Here is a 17,705-nt window from a genome sequence, read left to right as displayed (position 1 = left end):
TACAGTCGATGAAAAGCAGATACAAGTGTGTTAGTGTATTCAGGCCCTCAAGGCGTTTTTTTCTGTTGGTTGTTTTGGCACCCGGGAGGGGGGGGGGGCTGTTTGCTGATGGGGGGGCCCAGTTGGTTTGCCCAGAAATTTCTGAAGGCGGCACTGCTCCCTATTTTTTTTAATTTGGATACAATATGCGGTGTAGCTCTTAGGCCTCTTTCACACAGGAGGCTGAAGCAGTAAATTCACCACCTGTCAGCTGCTCCTGTTCACTGGCCAGGTACTTGCTAGTGCTCGGCCAAGGCGGGGAAGAGTGCACTCCTCCCAAGGTGCATTTTTTTGCCACTGACTTCTCCCCCTGCAGCCATCCTATCTCGCACTAGTACTCAAAGATCCTCCTGTCCCCCGCCTCGTCTCTGTTTATTCACCGGCGACTTACAAGTCAACAGCCACTGCGTCTGCGTGGCCCTGGCCATGCACATCCACATTCGCGCCTCCATGGCCGGGAGCATCCTGCGCAGCCACTGTACGAGAAAATCTCTGCTGCGCCTGCGCAGGCCACTTCCGGCATCAGGAGCGCAAACGAGAACACGCGTGGCCAGGGCCGCACAGGCGCAGTGGACAGTGACTGAAGAAAGAGAAAGTGAGCTGCGGCGGGGGACCGTAGGACCTTTGAGTACCAATGTGGGACAGGACGGCTGCAGGGGGCTGGGAGAAGTCCAGGTAAGTGAAACACTTATTTTTTTTCTTAACTCAGTTCAGGTTCCCTTTAATAGCACCCAAAAGGTGCCGGTGTTATTGATTTGAAAAAGCTCTTGCTAATGCAATGCTATGGGTTTTTTTTTTATAAAATCAAATAGCTCAGGTGGGATCACACCCATAGCGTTACATTAGCAAGAGTTTATCAAAGCGCTCAGAAAATTGCTGCTAGTGAGCTTCTGGCCTAATGCTGTGAATACACCAAGAGTTTTTTCGGCAGATGGATGGCTCGATAGATAATTTCCGACAGGTCAGATCTTATTTCAATTGTTTTTCTGATAGTTTTTCTCATAGAAGTGAATGGAAATCGATCAGAAAACCAAACGGAAAAATGTACGGAAAATAAATCTGCTTAAAAAACTCATTGTGTATTCCCAGCATTAGACAGTATGCTCAGAAGAAAACTGGTGGGGATGTTTGTATTCCTATCCACAGGAGCTTTGACAGGCATATTCAGCAAGCCAGGTGTACTCTGAAGTTGAGTATAATAGGAATATTTCCTAGAGAGAGGTTTTTAGCTATGGTTTTGTTCGATAAATGAATATCATTTTTTATTATTTGACAGGTTCTATGCAGTGGAGCTGTACTGAGAAATGGTGAGACTGAACGTGTTCAGGGAATGCGACAGATGAATGAAGCCATCTTAAGGGATGCTCGTGTGTATTTAAGTATTCTACCTCTTGCCGATGGACTGATGCTTTGTTTTAAACTATGAACCAAAAGGTTATTTTTAATCATGTGAAGCTCAGAAACGTATGTTCCACTACCTTTGTCTCAGTAGGCTTAGTATAAAGTAGCACTGCTGGACATCTGCTATACAAATATTGTATAACGAGCAATACAATGAATGTAGCGATAGCCACACACAGGTCTATAGTGGCCCAATTCTGCAAACAGTTGGTCAATGGAAATTGTGATCAGTGTACTAAAATGAGTCTCTTAATCAGATTTTAGCAGAAATCTCATCAAAAGTATCTAGCTATCAATCCCCTCCGTTTCTATCAGTTAAATGTATTACTGCATCTGTTTTTACCAATCCATAAACTCCAAATAGATGAGAAGCTACAAGTGAGCAGCAGGAATGGGAAAAGATCTCTTGCAGTTTTTTTTATAAAATTCGTGAAGTTTAGAAACAAAAAAAAAAATGCCTGTGTATGGCAGCACAGCTTTCAACAAAGATCTTGCATTTTGGAAAAGCTGTCACACCAGCACTGGAAAGACTTTGGCTTACATCTTCTCTAGTACCTTTTTAGGCCCTTTTGCTTCTCATAAGCTTATGTCCTGTTGTTGCTCTCACTTGCCACTGCTATCACCACTGCTGTTTTATGATACTGGTCTACTACCATGATGTCCAATTTATAAGTCAATCTATATCTGTTTTAGATCTTGCATTCCAACGGGGTCTTATTCTGCACAGCATTCTATGGACTCTCCCATCTGGAAATTAAATGCTTTAGCCCATATATTAAAGGGATACTGTAGGGGGGTCGGGGGAAAATGAGCTGAACTTACCCGGGGCTTCTAATGGTCCCCCGCAGACATCCTGTGTTGGCGCAGCCACTCCCCAATGCTCCGGCCCCGCCTCCAGTTCACTTCTGGAATTTCTGACTTTAAAGTCAGAAAACCACTGCGTCTGCGTGTCTGTGTCCTCGCTCCCGCTGATGTCACCAGGAGTGTACTGCGCAGACACAGACCATACTGGGCCTGCGCTGTGCGCTCTTGATGACATCAGCGGGATCGAGGACACGGCAACGCAGGCGCAGTGGTTTTCTGACTTTAAAGTCAGAAATTCCAGAAGTGAACCGGAGGCGGGGCCGGAGCATCGGTGAGCAGCTGCACGGGCACAGGATGTCTGCGGGGGACCATTAGAAGCCCCGGGTAAGTTCAGCTCATTTTCCACCGACCCCCCTACAGTATCCCTTTAAGTGGATGTTCTGGTACACATGATTGCAGTGCACTACCTGTTTGTACCATTTTGAGTAGGCTGTTCCTGCTCATATATTACACCCTAACTTACTATGTGCAGGACTGTCTCTGAGGCCTCTTTGCACAGTTTGCACCTTGGATCTTTTCTAGTGTGGTAGATTCCTGCTTTTATGGACATGGTGTTTCATGGCTGTTCTTGTGCTGTTATGACCTGTATCTCAGTGCTGTCTTTGAGTTCAGCTCTTTCCAGACACTGGTTGGATTTTCCAGTTTATATTGCATACAGGATCTAGTCTTGAACGGAAGACCAAGTGCCATGGCAAGACGATCATGTCTGGTGTGGCCTCGGGTCATTTTAGCACAAGAGGAGTAAAAATAAACACACATGCTTCTTCTTCCACACATCATTGTGCACTTTTGTCTGTATTTGTCCATATTTAAAAAAAAGACAACTGTCCATTAAGTTCAACTAGGAGAAAAATAAAAGCGGGTCAGTTCCCTATGACTGGCGTAAAGCTGATGTTAGCTTATTTAAGAAGGGGAAACAGATCAGAACCAGGAAACTACAGACCTGTAAGCTCAACATAAGATGTGTGTAAACTGATTTAGATCTGAGCTGCGCTATTCAGTTATGGTACTTATTCAATTCACCTTTTCTCCTAACTTTTCTCCTAGGTGTTATTTTCATACCTTATCAATAAAATGCCTTTTAAGCCACCTGCAAGCAAGAAAATATTCAGAATAAATTTTACAGTACTTTTACACCTACTTTTTGGTCTGTTTTCAAATACAGAGCGCTGAAAAGTTATTTTGAACTGAAGATGAAAAATTATCTCCTATGAGAAAACTTAGGAGAAAAAGTGAATTGAGTGGTGCCTTTGTTTTTCTAATGCTGTGATATTTTGTTCTGTTGGCACAATTTATCTACACCTCTGACAAAGCCTCCTTTGGAGGTAAAATGTTGGGTTTTGTGGGTCATGTAATTTATGCATAGCAGCTTCGCTTTACTGTATTATTTATAGCTGGAGGGGAAGGTGGTCAGAGGAGGGATCAGTGTTACCTATGCATTTGCCTCATACTAGCTCTGACATGTGCAAACCTGTATTGTGAAAGAAACCTTGGGTAATCCGTCAATGGTTTTCCTTTCGGTGCTATCATGCTAATGTGTGAATATTCCAGTCTGGCTTAAGGAAACATCACTGCACTGAAACTACCCTCATCCAAATCTGCAACCACCTGCTCATGGCAAAAGACAGAGGAGAGTGCTCCATCCTGATACTGCTAGACCTTTCTGCAGCCTTTGATACAGTTGACCATGACATCTTGATAAACAGGCTACAGGAATACTGCGGCATTGATCTTATAATTCTTTAGTGGTTCCAATCCTTCTTGAGTGGTAAAACCCAAACAGTGTTTATGGGGCCCTTCCTGTCCACCTCTGTACCACTTAAGTATGGGGTCTATGGGGACCCCTGCTTTTCACAATTTACATGTTACCGCTGGGAAAACGAATCCAAAAACACGGCTTGACATACCACTGCTATGCTGACGACACCCAACTATATCTCTCCTTCAAGCCTGGTGTGACAGACCAAATTCCAACTATAATTAGGCAAACTACAACAATGGATGAGTGACAACTGGCTGAGACTAAATGCAAATAAAACTGAAGTCCTTCTGATTGGAGGGCAGCACATGACAACAAAACAACTTAACGTGCAGTCTGCATCACTGGGAATAAAAGGCACAGATCTACACAGCTCTGAGCATGTGTGAAACCTGGGAGTTCTGATTGATGGGGATTTACACTTCAGAACTCAAATCTGTGCTGTGGTGGCATAATCCTATTTTCACCTGAAGAACATCGCAAAAATTAAGCACATCATCCCCCCAGAAGATCTACCAACCTTAGTTCATGCCTTCATTACATACCGACTGGACTACTGTACTTATACCGCCAACAGCTGATACAGAATACTGTTGCCAGGCTGTTAACCAACTGACCCTTTCACTGCCACATAACCCCAGTCCTGCACTCCTTTTACTGGCTACCTATAAAATGGAGGATCCTATTCAAGATCGGTCTACTGACATTTAAATCACTACATAATCTGGGCCCTGGATACATGAAAGAAATGTTACAGCTACATAGAAATATCTGCAATCTCAGATCCACAGGTTCTAATAAGCTGAAAACTTTTGGTGCCAGAGCCTTCTGTCATGCCGATCCTACATTATGGAACTCCTTACCTCAGCAAATCAGAACAGCTCCATCTCTTCATGTGTTTAAATCCAGACTAAAAACCCACCTGTTTATTTTGGCATTTACAGAAATATAATTTTTTGTTGTGTGAATACTTCATCTTACTACCAACTACTGAATCTGAGAGAGCCTAAGCACTTTGAGTCCTAGGGCCTCGATTCACTAAAGGGTGCTAAGTGTTAGCACGCCAGTGAAAAGGCACTTAGGATGCGAAAACAGCTGCTTCACGCGCTAATATGCGTGCAAGCATTTGCGCACGCAAAGGTTAGCACTGCACGGTACGCGCGCAAAATAGCCTAAAAAGCTATTTAAACACGAATGGTGTGCCATTTCGGGCGTACCAACATAACGCGCGATCAGTAACCGCTTCGGACGTGCAAACTACTTAGCACCCGAGTTTGCGTGTCCAAAACTTTTAGGTGTGCTAACTGTGTTAGCACCCTTTTGTGAATCAAGCCCTATGGGAGTAAAGCACTATAGAAATGCTATTGTTGTTATATTTAATTACTATGGTTTTTAACCTCTTGGAGGGAGATATTTATTTAACTGACTGTTGTAAATCACATCTGGTGCAAATCAGCTTATATTGTAAGCCTTGCTAACGTAACTCTATCTTACTGGCACCAAGCTGCATTCCCAGACATATAGTGAGGGGACCAAGCATACCAATTCATAGTTACATAGTAAATTTGGATGAAAAAGAGACATCCATCCATCGAGGTCAACCAGGAAAAATATAAATAAGTAAAAATTAGGTACATTTCTGTCCTACACCCTCGCATATTCCAGTGGAAATCCGGTCCTTTTGGAACTACAATTCAGAGTGGTGGAGTCTCATCTGAGGGACAGAATTTATGATGGTCATGCAAAAAAATCAGTTGTGAAAATAGGGAGAGGCTTAGCTTATAGGTAACTGCACACCTAGATGGATGTCTACAGGTCCCTTACAGCTTTAATTGTGATAATTCTGTGGACATCTTAAAAGAATTATCAGGCAAAAAAAAAAGTTTCACTTACCTGGTGCTTCTACCAGCCCCATGCAGCCATGCTGTGCCTTCGTAGTCACTCACTGCTGCTCCAGTCCCCCGCCGCCAGCTAGTTTCGTTTTTGCCGACCTTGGGGTAGGTGGGCCGCATTGCATACATTTTTATGCATTCCCGCTGGTGCAGGAACATTAACACATACATTTTTACGGGTTAGCTGTGCACCGTGCAAAAATGTACACGTTGCATCACTAACGCATAAAAATGTATGTGTTAATGTTCCTGCACCAGCGGGAATGTGTATAAATGTACGCAATGCGGCCCGCCAACCCTGAGGTCGGAAAAAACTAAACTAGCTGGCGGCGGGGGACTGGAGCAGCAGTGAGTGACTACGGGGGCACTCACAGGTAAGTGAAACCTTTAATCATTCCTTTTAAGGTTGTTTCTCTTTTATATGGGAATTGGCAACCATCCTTTAGGGTGGGCTTCATTTTTTGTTGGTTGAGAGCCATTTCCCTAATGGAGAATATGTTCCTGGGTTATTACTGAAACTGGGTTCATTTACGGTAAATGTCACTGCTGCAGGGAACATATAAACACTCCAAAAATCATATCTTTCGCTACACTGCAAGACTACCAAATTAAACAATATATTGTAATATGAAAGAAGTAGTACATGTAATATTGTGCACTATTCTAATGTATATGAATAAATCAAATTTCTTTAAAAGTTAATTTATTTCAGTAATTCAATAAAAAATAAAATGAAACTCATATGTTTCATTACACATGATGATATATTTCAAATGTTTATACAGTACATAGTTGCATAGTTATTTTGGTTGAAATAAGACATTCGTCCATCAAGTCCAAACAGAAAATAAATAAACAAAATTAAAATACCATCCTGAACCTGCACATATCCCAGTTGATCCAGGGGAAGGCAAAAACCTTACAAGGCTAGGGTCAATTAGCCTTAAAGGACTTACGAGGCGAAATTACTAAAAAAAGTAAATTACCTGCCTCATCTTTTAAGGCACGGAGGACGCCGTCCGCGCCCTCCGTGCCGATCCGCCGGGTCCCCCCGCTCATTAGCCCCCCGGGCCGGCTGCCGACCCCACGGCCCGGGTCGGACTCTCCTGCCTCTCGCAACATGGCCGCTTCCTCTGGCCGCGGCAGCGCAGTCCGCCTGGCCGCGAGTGCGGCTGCGCAGCTCTAGGGCCAACCCCCCGATCCACGCTACGTAGCGTGGCCATAATTGGGAAAATGAAAATAAATAAATGCTTGGAATATACCACTCTGCGTTAAATGAAGCTATATTAAATATGAGTTTCCCTTTTTAAATTTCTTTACAATACTCTAATTTATATTCTTACCATTGTGTGGGTTCCACCACTATTGTGGCGCACTGCATTGTGCAGCCAAAAAAGCCCTACAGTGTCTCTTATCACTTTTAGATGCTACATGGGAGCAATATGAGTGGCTTCACTTTTAAAGAAGTTGAAAGAGTTTCACATGGAGGGTGACAGGAACGTTTGGAGAGGAAGGTGTTTTGGATCTATACCCTCAGTCGCACAAAAGTATTATATGTGCAGGATACTCACAAAGGTGGGTTGCAAGACCGGGAACCATAGTATATTCACCAGTGAGGAAAACCCGTCCTTACTCAGGTTTTTGTATCTTCAAGAGGACAGGTTGCACTCCCAAAAAATTGGGAATGGGGTAGGGGGGGGAGGTTCAAAGGAACCCACAAAACATTACCAGTACCCCAAGATCAGGGGCTGGTAAGGAATATCACTGGGAGTGAGGAAGCACTCCCAAAAATATGTATGGGTATAGAAACCGTATATAAAAATAGCTTACCTCTGTAAAGAAGGGGGTAACCCAAAATAACCAAATATTTATTAGGAACCAGACACTTGATAGTGCATTTTGCAGATCGCAGTCCGCTTCCTCAGATCAGTAGTACCAAAAGTGTCTTAAAACCAGCGTTTTTCAAGCAAGTAGTCCCTATATCAAAACACTGGTTTTAAGACCATTTTTGTACTAATCTGAGGAAGTAGACTGCGATTCAGGAAACGCCGTTATCAGTGTTCCTCATGAATATTTTGTTATTTTGGGTTGCCCCCTACTGTACAGAGGTAAACCATTTTATATACTATTTCTTCATCAATACATCATTTTTTTTTTTTGGGTGCCTCCTCCTTTCTAGTGATATCTCAAAAGCAGTGCTATGACCCTTGGTCTAAAAATTTTGGACACCCCTGCTCTACTTTGTAAGCAGGGACTTCCCCTTTGTGTTTCTTGTTTCTGCTGTACATTATGATATGAACATCTACATTGGCGATGTCTCAAACCACACATCTTGCACACACACATATTTGCATCTATGTTGCTGCATGTCCTGATTGTACAGTGTTTTGATCTTCTCATGGATCTAGCCTCACCACTATTTGTTTTGTACTATGTACAGCACTATGGAAGATGTTGACACTATATAAATAAAAAAAAAATCATACATTTCTCCTACATTGCCTGTATATCAGACTGTCTTTTGATGTCGTATGTATGTGTACAAAAATATTAATGCGAAAGTTTGGATGTTTGTTACTCAATCAAGCAACAATGGCTGAACGGATTTGAATGAAATTTGGCACACACCGTAATTACCTGGAATAACCTATAGGATACTTTTTATCCCCATAACCAAAAAGTGGGCGGAGAAAAATACAAATTTCACTGCGAAAATGTAAACTGCAGCCATTCTTACACTGTTAATGGTAGGGTTCTCAAACTTTGCACAGTTGGTGACTGGGATTAATATTCAGAAAAGTAGGTAGAGCCTACAAAAGCCAATCAAAATTCACCTTTTGATTTTCAAGGGGAATATTTCATTGCTGCCATTCTTGCACTGCTAATGGCACAAGCCTCAAACCTGGTCATTGGGTGACTGGGGTTCAAATTCAGAAAAGGGGGTGAAGCCACAGCCAATCACATTTGATTCATTTCAATGCAAATTATTGATGCCAAAGACCGCAGAGCTCACAAACTAGGTAATTGAGTAATTGTGTGTTAGGCTTAGAAAAAGTGGACGGAGCCAACACCAGCCAAATACATACTGGGCAACATCGGGCCATCAGCTAGTCCTAAATATAGTGACTTTTCTTTGTAATCACTGTGCACATGGTTCTAACGTACAGCAGGGTGCAGATATTTGTCATCCACACTCTGGTATAGAGTATAAAACCAAGGGTTATTTTACATGCAACATTAGATATATTTGTATTTAAGACATGAAGATGTTACTGTAATCTGCTAATACCCCACTAACAATGCTGAATCTTGATGGCTGCTGTTAATCTTCAGGTCTGTCCACAAAGTGACAATAGAAGGCGTGGGGTCATCATAGCAGACTCCTCTTGTCGTGCCAAACAGGAAGAGCAGCCATATTCTTTTTATTAAATCATGCATGAAAATATAGGACATAACAGACGGGCTAAAGTGCAATATGTTAGTTTAACATACCATATCTTTCAGAATATAAAAGACACCCCAAAACTAAGTGTGCATTATATTCCAAAGATATGGTAAAATGTGGTGCAGAGTCTGCAGGAAAGTACTCACCGCATCCTGCTGCCACGCTCCTCTCCCCCTCATTAGTAGTTTTAACTGAAACCCCAGCGTGATACTCTATAGCAGCCAGTGGCTGCATTGTACCGGAATATCACCAGCAGCTACAGGAGGAGAAGAGGAGCGTGTCTGCAAGTACAGAGGATCCAGAGCTGTATAGCGGCAGGCGGCCGCATTGTTTCCCGGGATATCACCAGCAGCTGCAGGAGGAGAAGAGAAGCACATCTGCATTATCAGGACCAGAGCAAAGGGGAGAGGAGTGCAGCAGCAGGATCAGGTGAGAGCTGAAGTGTTAGTGCAGAGTAGTGCTGTGTAGCTTAGCTGGTGGGACAGCAGGGTAGAGTAGCTTAGAGACAGCTTGGAATGAAAAATGTCCATAAGACGCCCCTGCACCATAGACGCACCAGGTTTAGAAATGTTCGTTTTCCACAATTTTTTCCCTCTAAACCTAGGTACGTCTTATAGTTGAAAAATATGATATATACAGGTATAGTATTTTTATAATATAACATAGACATGTTCTGCTACCTACTTCTACCAGTGAGTAAATTATTGTTTATAAGTTGTTCTTTCCAGTTCCATTGTCATCTGTTCATGATTTTGCCAGCAGGACCGGGAGAAGAGCCAGGAGGACGCCGGGCTATGATGGGCTGGAGGAAGCCCTCGGTAAGTCCAAATATCGATTTTAAAAGGAGCTCAGGGTCCCTTTAAAAGACCACTGTAATGCTCTAAACACATTAATTTTTCTTATACTGTTTAAAACTTTAAAACAATCGCCAAATAGTGTAAAGTGATCATAATGTTATAAAATTATTCCATTCTTAATGCTAAAATTTCTGGATTTGCCTGTTGATAAAATAAATGCATTTGGCCAAAAAACTACAGCGATTGCAGTAATCATTTTTGTCAGTTACATTTTTCACAGATGTTCTGTTTTAATCCAAACTACCATTGAACAACTGCAGCTGTAATGTGTGTGGCTAATGCACATCTATGACAGTAGCTCACAAGCCTTGTCAAACAAGTGCATAAATATATTACAAAAGGAAAAACAAAACAAGATGCTTGTCACTGCATACCATAGCAATGGTGTAGTATAAATGTGAAAAATTAAGTTTTATACTTAAAACAAGTCTTTAAATAAAAGTAAACACTATTCTAGTAAAGCTTTATTCAGGAATGCGGTTTACTGGAACTCAGCTTATTTATGTGCAAGTGGAGATGTTATTTGTGTAGATTATTCTCTATGTACAGTGAGGGAAAGAAGTATTTGATCCCCTGCTGATTGTGCTTGTAGCTGCGAGAGAACAGCCTAAAAACATTACTGACAAAGGGCCCTTTTCCACTAGCGCGTTTGCGCTGGCTGAATCGGAAAGTCACAAACCCGCTAGCGATTTTACAATCGCTACGGTTTGCTTTTTAACATAGGAATCGCGGTAGGTCATTTCCACTACCGCGATTCGTTTTTTACAGGAACGCGAACGCGCGGCGGAACGATTATTGCCGCGATTTTGCTATGCAGTGCATAGCATAGCAAAATCGCGACCGCAAACATTGGGAAATCGCCGCAAATATTTGTACTTTTGCGATTCAGCAATCGCTAGTGTTCAGCGTGAACGCTAGCGACTGCTAGTGGAAAAGGGCACTTAGAGAGGATCTGCAAAGTGGAGTGGACCAATACCCCTCCTGAGATGTGTGCAAACATGGCTACATGAAACATTTAACCTTTGTGATTGCCAACAGAGACCAAGTCATCTTTTGATTGGAGCTCAAATACTTATTTCACTCATTACAATGCACATCATACTCTGACTTTGGGGCCCTGTGGTTGTGAGGGTTCTTTTTGTTCAATCTCTCACAGCTATAAACCTTCCATTACAGGTATAGACTGGCCATTTCTTGGTCAGAGGGCAAACGAGAAAAAGCATCAGGGGATCAAATACTTCTTTCACTTACTGTTGCAAATGTTATCATTACATTGTTCTTGTTGTTTTTTTTTTTTTGTTTTTTTTCTTTCAAATAATTATGAAATAATTTATAATAAAATCTATATTTTCCATTAATGGGTTCATGCTGCATTTGAATACTGTGGAATATCTAAACAACAAGTGTCAGCGCCAAGGCAGAAGGCGACCGCAGCCGAGAAGGACAATGTCCAAAAGTCCACACAAGCAATGAATATATAAAGTCAGCGCAGGTCTATAGTAATACAGCTTTCGTCATTTTCTGGTATACAGGATCTTCGAACAAAAAGGTAAAGAAGCAAGGCTTACCAGATTCCAACAACCCACATTATAAGGTTGTAAACGAGTTTGATAGATGGTCCGCAGAACTTTCAAATGGTGTCGTTTCACCAGCGATGTTGCACACCACAGATTCCTCCGGAATATATTAGATATCCTGAGGTCGCAGAGACTCGCCAAAGAGGAGTCCAGTAGGATAGTGACATGAAAGAGATGTACGGCACATCTAAGTGTAAACCGTCTTTATTACATAACAAGTAAAACAATTTAAAAGCAAGGATAAAAGAAACTCACATACGGGGCCCGTGCACTGGGAACCCTGAAAAAGTAGCGCGCATAAAATGGTCAATAGAAGACCTCAAATAAAATGGTGCCGCCTGTCGCCTTCCCGACCGGTTTCGCAATCTTGCATCATCAGGGGAGAAAGGCGGCCAGCACCAACTTTATAACATTTTTGAATTAAAAAGTGGGAGTGGTTAGACTCCACCTTATTCAGACTACACTAGTCAAAGGCAGAAAGCATCAAACACAAAATTAAAAATTGTGACAAATTGCATTGTGTCAGAGGGATAGTAGCAAAAGATCTCTCAGATAGTGTGAATAAGAAAAAGTGAATGCAATATTACCTGCATATCCAATTCGTAGTAGGCTAGTTAGGGCTAAATTAAAAGCTAGATTGATTACTCTGCCCTAGGGCATGTCATTCCTATGAAAAACTTTTCTCTAGCTGAAAAGCAGGCACTTCCTGTACCAGAAGTAGTCACTGGAACTCAGGAAGTAGCCTTGCACTCCACCAGGGTCAAGTGGAGCACAAGTTCTTCCTGTGGGGGGAAAAAAAAAAAATGCAATGCGTATGCAATGACACATACGATCATAAAAGCGTAAACAATGAAGCACATAGCAGTGCAGTGTGGCTATAAATATGCATGAAGTGTATTTAGGTGTGCCATTAAAAGCACGTCTAATGTACTATACTAAGAAGGTGCATAAATCTGTATGCATAGTAGAAACAATTAAATGATAGAACAGCCTCCATGGGAGCTCCGAGGGCTTTAAAGAGAATCTGTATTGTTAAAATCGCACAAAAGTAAACATACCAGTGTGTTAGGGGACATCTCCTATTACCCTCTGTCACAATTTCACCGCTCCCCGCCGCATTAAAAGTAGTCAAAAACAGTTTTAAAAAGTTTGTTTATAAACAAACAAAATGGCCACCAAAACAGGAAGTAGGTTGATGTACAGCATGTCCACACATAGAAAATACATCCATACACAAGCAGGCTGTATACAGCCTTACTTCTGAATCTCAAGAGATCACTTGTGTGTGTTTACCTTCTGTCCCCAGCTTCTCTCATGCACTGAACATTACAGGGTTCCTGCAGACAGCTCTGCCTATGTCGTTAATTCCTCAGTATGTGACAGACCAGCTCCTTTCACAGCCTCCAGAGGAGGATTTTTATCCAGCTCTCTTCTATCACTGATAAGATAGCAGAGAAGCTGCTGGCTTATGTAAATAAAACACACACTGGAGTGTGCATAGAGGAACAGTTCAACACTGAAGAACTTGGCAGCCTTCCAGACACAGGCCGACAAGTCTGACAGGGGAAAGATACATTGATTTATTACAGAGATGGTTATAGTAGAAAGAGCTGCAGTGAGCCAGAACAGATTAGAATAGGTTTAGGAACTTGTAGGATGGTAGAAAAAACGTTGTAATTTTTGTTACAAAGTCACTTTAAGTAGTGAAAGTGAAGAACATCTTTAGTGATCATGCAAGACAGATCCCATAGGTATCCGATAGATGGAAATTATGCAAAGTTATGCAAATGTATGTACCAAGCAGTGTAATGCGGCTATGATTACTAAAAAAAAAAAAAAAAAAAGTGGAGATTGCTTAAAGCGGAATATAACCCTGCATTTCAACTTTGCTCTAAAATAATATTTACAGCATATTATATGCAAAAAGCATTTTTTTTTTTTACTAGACCAGCATTGGAAGGGTTAAACACAGAGGTCCTGGAGAGATATGCAGAAGTTCAGATAGATACATTCTATTTAGTTACATGTATCTATTGATAAACAGTTACACACTCTTTGGCTGTCGTCCAAGCTCCTTCTCAGTGAGAGAGATGAGTCACATTCAACACTTAGATACATTATGTAAACAAAATGTATCTATTTCAGCTTCGGATGCGTCTGCAGAAATCTAAAGGAACTTTAAAGCCCTGTGTAACCCTTCCAATGCTGGTCTAGTAAAAAAAAAAAATGCTGGTTGTATATAATATACTGTAAATAATGTTTTAGAGCAAAGTTGAAAAGCAGGGTTATATTCCGCTTTAAGTAAAGAGCACATCTAAAGTGAAAGCGATCTCTACTACAGTGTAGAACACGCATGCGGCGACGCATAGGACATCAAAAGGCGCACATAGGGACAAAAAACCACTGCGAGCATCTAAACCGACATATGGAACAATAAACAAAAATAATTGGTCTTATGCTGCAATAAAGTCGGATTAAGTAAAAAAAAATAAAAAAAATGTGCAATACGTATGCAATGACGCATACGGTCACAAAAGCGTCAACAATGAAGCACATAGCAGTGCAGTGCAGCTAAAAATATGCATGTAGTGTACTTAGGTGTGCCATGAAAAGCACGTCTAATATACTATACTAAGAAGGTGCATAAAACTGTATGTATAGTGAAAACAATGAAATGATAGAACAGCCTCTGTGGGAGCTCCGGGAACCTCAAGTGATGAAAGTGAGGAGCATCCATACTGATCATGCAAGACAGATCCCATAGGTATCCGATAAATGGAAATTATGCAGAATTATGCAAATTCATGTACACAGCCGTGTAATGCGGCTATGATTACGCATAAAAAACTTCATGCACCGATAACAGAGGACAACAGACAGCACTCTGTGAGATAGAGAACAACAAAGGGAAAAAGAGGGACCACAACCTCCCAATATATCCTATCCAAATTAAGAAGGTATATGAATTTGTATGCTTAGTGAAAAAAACAGTGACAGAATAGAACAGCCTCAAACAGAGCTCCGAGGGCATCTAGTGGTGAAATGAGAAACAATCGGTGATCATGCAAGACAGGCCCCAAAGGAAACAGATAGTGAAATTTATGCAAAAAATTAAAAATTATTATTAAAAAATATTAAAAATACAGTCAAATTGACCAGTATATGCGGGCCTTACAAAAAAGTTTGCAAATGTATGGAAAATAAAGAATATGATAAAGCATTTGATAAAACAGTTTACATCCAGTTCAATATTCAAACCAGCTGGAGTGAGGGTATTCAGTCTAAAGATCCATTCAGTTTCTAATCTCGATATATCTCTTTCCAAATTTTGTCCCCTCCAGCATCTTTTAGTACCATCGATAACACAAATCTTCAAGCCTGAAGGGTCCCTGTCGTGATGGAGGGCAAATGTTTTGAGACCGAATGGTCCTTAAACCCTTTACGTATAAGGTAGACATGTTCTCCCAATCTTTCTTTGAAGGTTCTAGTGGTTCTAGGTAGAACCACTAGAACCTTCAAAGAAAGATTGGGAGAACATGTCTACCTTATACGTAAAGGGTTTAAGGACCATTCGGTCTCAAAACATTTTGCCCTCCATCACGACAGGGACCCTTCAGGCTTGAAGTTTTGTGTTATCGATGGTACTAAAAGATGCTGGAGGGGACAAAATTTGGAAAGAGATATATCGAGATTAGAAACTGAATGGATCTTTAGACTGAATACCCTCACTCCAGCTGGTTTGAATATTGAACTGGATGTAAACTGTTTTATCAATAACTCTTAATGCTTTATCATATTCTTTATTTTCCATACATTTGCAAACTTTTTTGTAAGGCCCGCATATACTGGTCAATTTGACTGTATTTTTAATATTTTTTAATAATAATTTTTAATTTTTTGCATAAATTTCACTATCTGTTTCCTTTGGGGCCTGTCTTGCATGATCACTGATTGTTTCTCATTTCACCACTAGATGCCCTCGGAGCTCTGTTTGAGGCTGTTCTATTCTGTCACTGTTTTTTTTCACTAAGCATACAAATTCATATACCTTCTTAATTTGGATAGGATATATTGGGAGGTTGTGGTCCCTCTTTTTCCCTTTGTTGTTCTCTATCTCACAGAGTGCTGTCTGTTGTCCTCTGTTATCGGTGCATGAAGTTTTTTATGCGTAATCATAGCCGCATTACACGGCTGTGTACATGAATTTGCATAATTCTGCATAATTTCCATTTATCGGATACCTATGGGATCTGTCTTGCATGATCTGTATGGATGCTCCTCACTTTCATCACTTGAGGTCCCCGGAGCTCCCACAGAGGCTGTTCTATCATTTCATTGTTTTCACTATACATACAGATTTATGCACCTTCTTAGTATAGTATATTAGACGTGCTTTTCATGGCACACCTAAGTACACTACATGCATATTTTTAGCAGCACTGCACTGCTATGTGCTTCATTGTTGACGCTTTTGTGACCGTATGCGTCATTGCATACGTATTGCACATTTTTTTTTTTTACTTAATGCGACTTTATTGCAGCATAAGACCAATTATTTTTGTTTATTGTTCCATATGTCGGTTTAGATGCTCGCAGTGGTTTTTTGTCCCTATGTGCGCCTTTTGATGTCCTATGCGTCGCCGCATGCGTGTTCTACACTGTAGTAGAGATCGCTTTCACTTTAGATGTGCTCTTTACTTAAAGGGGAACTGAAGAGAGAGGTATATTGAGGATGTCATGTTTATTTCCTTTTAATCAATACCAGTTGCCTGGCAGCCCTGCTGGTCTATTTCTCTGCAGTAGTATCTGATGAAAACCAGAAACAAGCATGCAGCTAGTCTTGTCAGATCAGACTTATAAGTCTGAACCACTGAAACACCTGATGTGCTGCATGCTTGTTCAGGGGCTATGGCTAATAGCATTAGAGGCAGAGGATCAGCAGGGTTGCCAGGCAACTGGTGTTGTCTAAAAGGAAATAAACATGACAGCCTCCATATACCTCTCTCTTCAGTTCCCCTTTAAGCAATCTCCACTTTTTTTTTTTTTTTTTTTTTTTTAGTAATCATAGCCGCATTACACTGCTGTGTACATACATTTGCATAACTTTGCATAATTTCCATCTATCGGATACCTATGGGATCTGTCTTGCATGATCACTATAGATGTTCTTCACTTTCACTACTTAAGGCCCTCGGAGCTCCCATGGAGGCTGTTCTATCATTTAATTGTTTCTACTATGCATACAGATTTATGCACCTTCTTAGTATAGTACATTAGACGTGCTTTTAATGGCACACCTAAATACACTTCATGCATATTTATAGCCACACTGCACTGCTATGTGCTTCATTGTTTACGCTTTTATGATCGTATGTGTCATTGCATACGCATTGCATTTTTTTTTTTTTCCCCACAGGAAGAACTTGTGCTCCACTTGACCCTGGTGGAGTGCAAGGCTACTTCCTGAGTTCCAGTGACTACTTCTGGTACAGGAAGTGCCTGCTTTTCAGCTAGAGAAAAGTTTTTCATAGGAATGACATGCCCTAGGGCAGAGTAATCAATCTAGCTTTTAATTTAGCCCTAACTAGCCTACTACGAATTGGATATGCAGGTAATATTGCATTCACCTCTTCTTATTCACACTATCTGAGAGATCTTTTGTTACTTTCCCTCTGACAATGCAATTTGTCACAATGTTTTATTTTGTGTTTGATGCTTTCTGCCTTTGACTAGTGTAGTCTGAATAAGGTGGAGTCTAACCACTCCCACTTTTTAATTCAAAAATGTTATAAAGTTGGTGCTGGCCGCCTGGTCGCCTTTCTCCCCTGATGACGCAAGATTGCGAAACCGGTCGGGAAGGCGACAGGCGGC

General features: G+C 41.2%; 1 protein-coding gene and 1 long non-coding RNA gene across 2 annotated transcripts in view; one reads left to right on the top strand and one right to left on the bottom strand.

Annotated features, from left to right (window-relative positions):
* COMTD1 (catechol-O-methyltransferase domain containing 1) overlaps positions 1-2,220 on the top strand; it is a 43,257-nt gene extending 41,037 nt beyond the window's left edge. The window contains exon 7 of the mRNA XM_068255394.1: positions 1,316-2,220. Coding sequence (XP_068111495.1) covers positions 1,316-1,465 — 150 coding nt within the window. The 3' untranslated portion in view covers positions 1,466-2,220. The remainder of the gene's footprint in view (positions 1-1,315) is intronic.
* Positions 1-4,634, bottom strand: part of LOC137534065 (uncharacterized) — a 44,531-nt gene extending 39,897 nt beyond the window's left edge. The window contains exon 1 of the long non-coding RNA XR_011024299.1: positions 4,584-4,634. This is a non-coding gene — a long non-coding RNA (uncharacterized lncRNA). The remainder of the gene's footprint in view (positions 1-4,583) is intronic.
* Positions 4,635-17,705: the final 13,071 nt, after the last annotated feature.

Source organism: Hyperolius riggenbachi, chromosome 10 (genome assembly GCF_040937935.1).
Source record: "Hyperolius riggenbachi isolate aHypRig1 chromosome 10, aHypRig1.pri, whole genome shotgun sequence".
Classification (NCBI taxonomy): Eukaryota; Metazoa; Chordata; class Amphibia; order Anura; family Hyperoliidae; genus Hyperolius; species Hyperolius riggenbachi.
The sequence above is the reverse complement of the archived record's forward strand: the minus strand, read 5'-3'. Positions and strand labels throughout refer to the sequence as shown.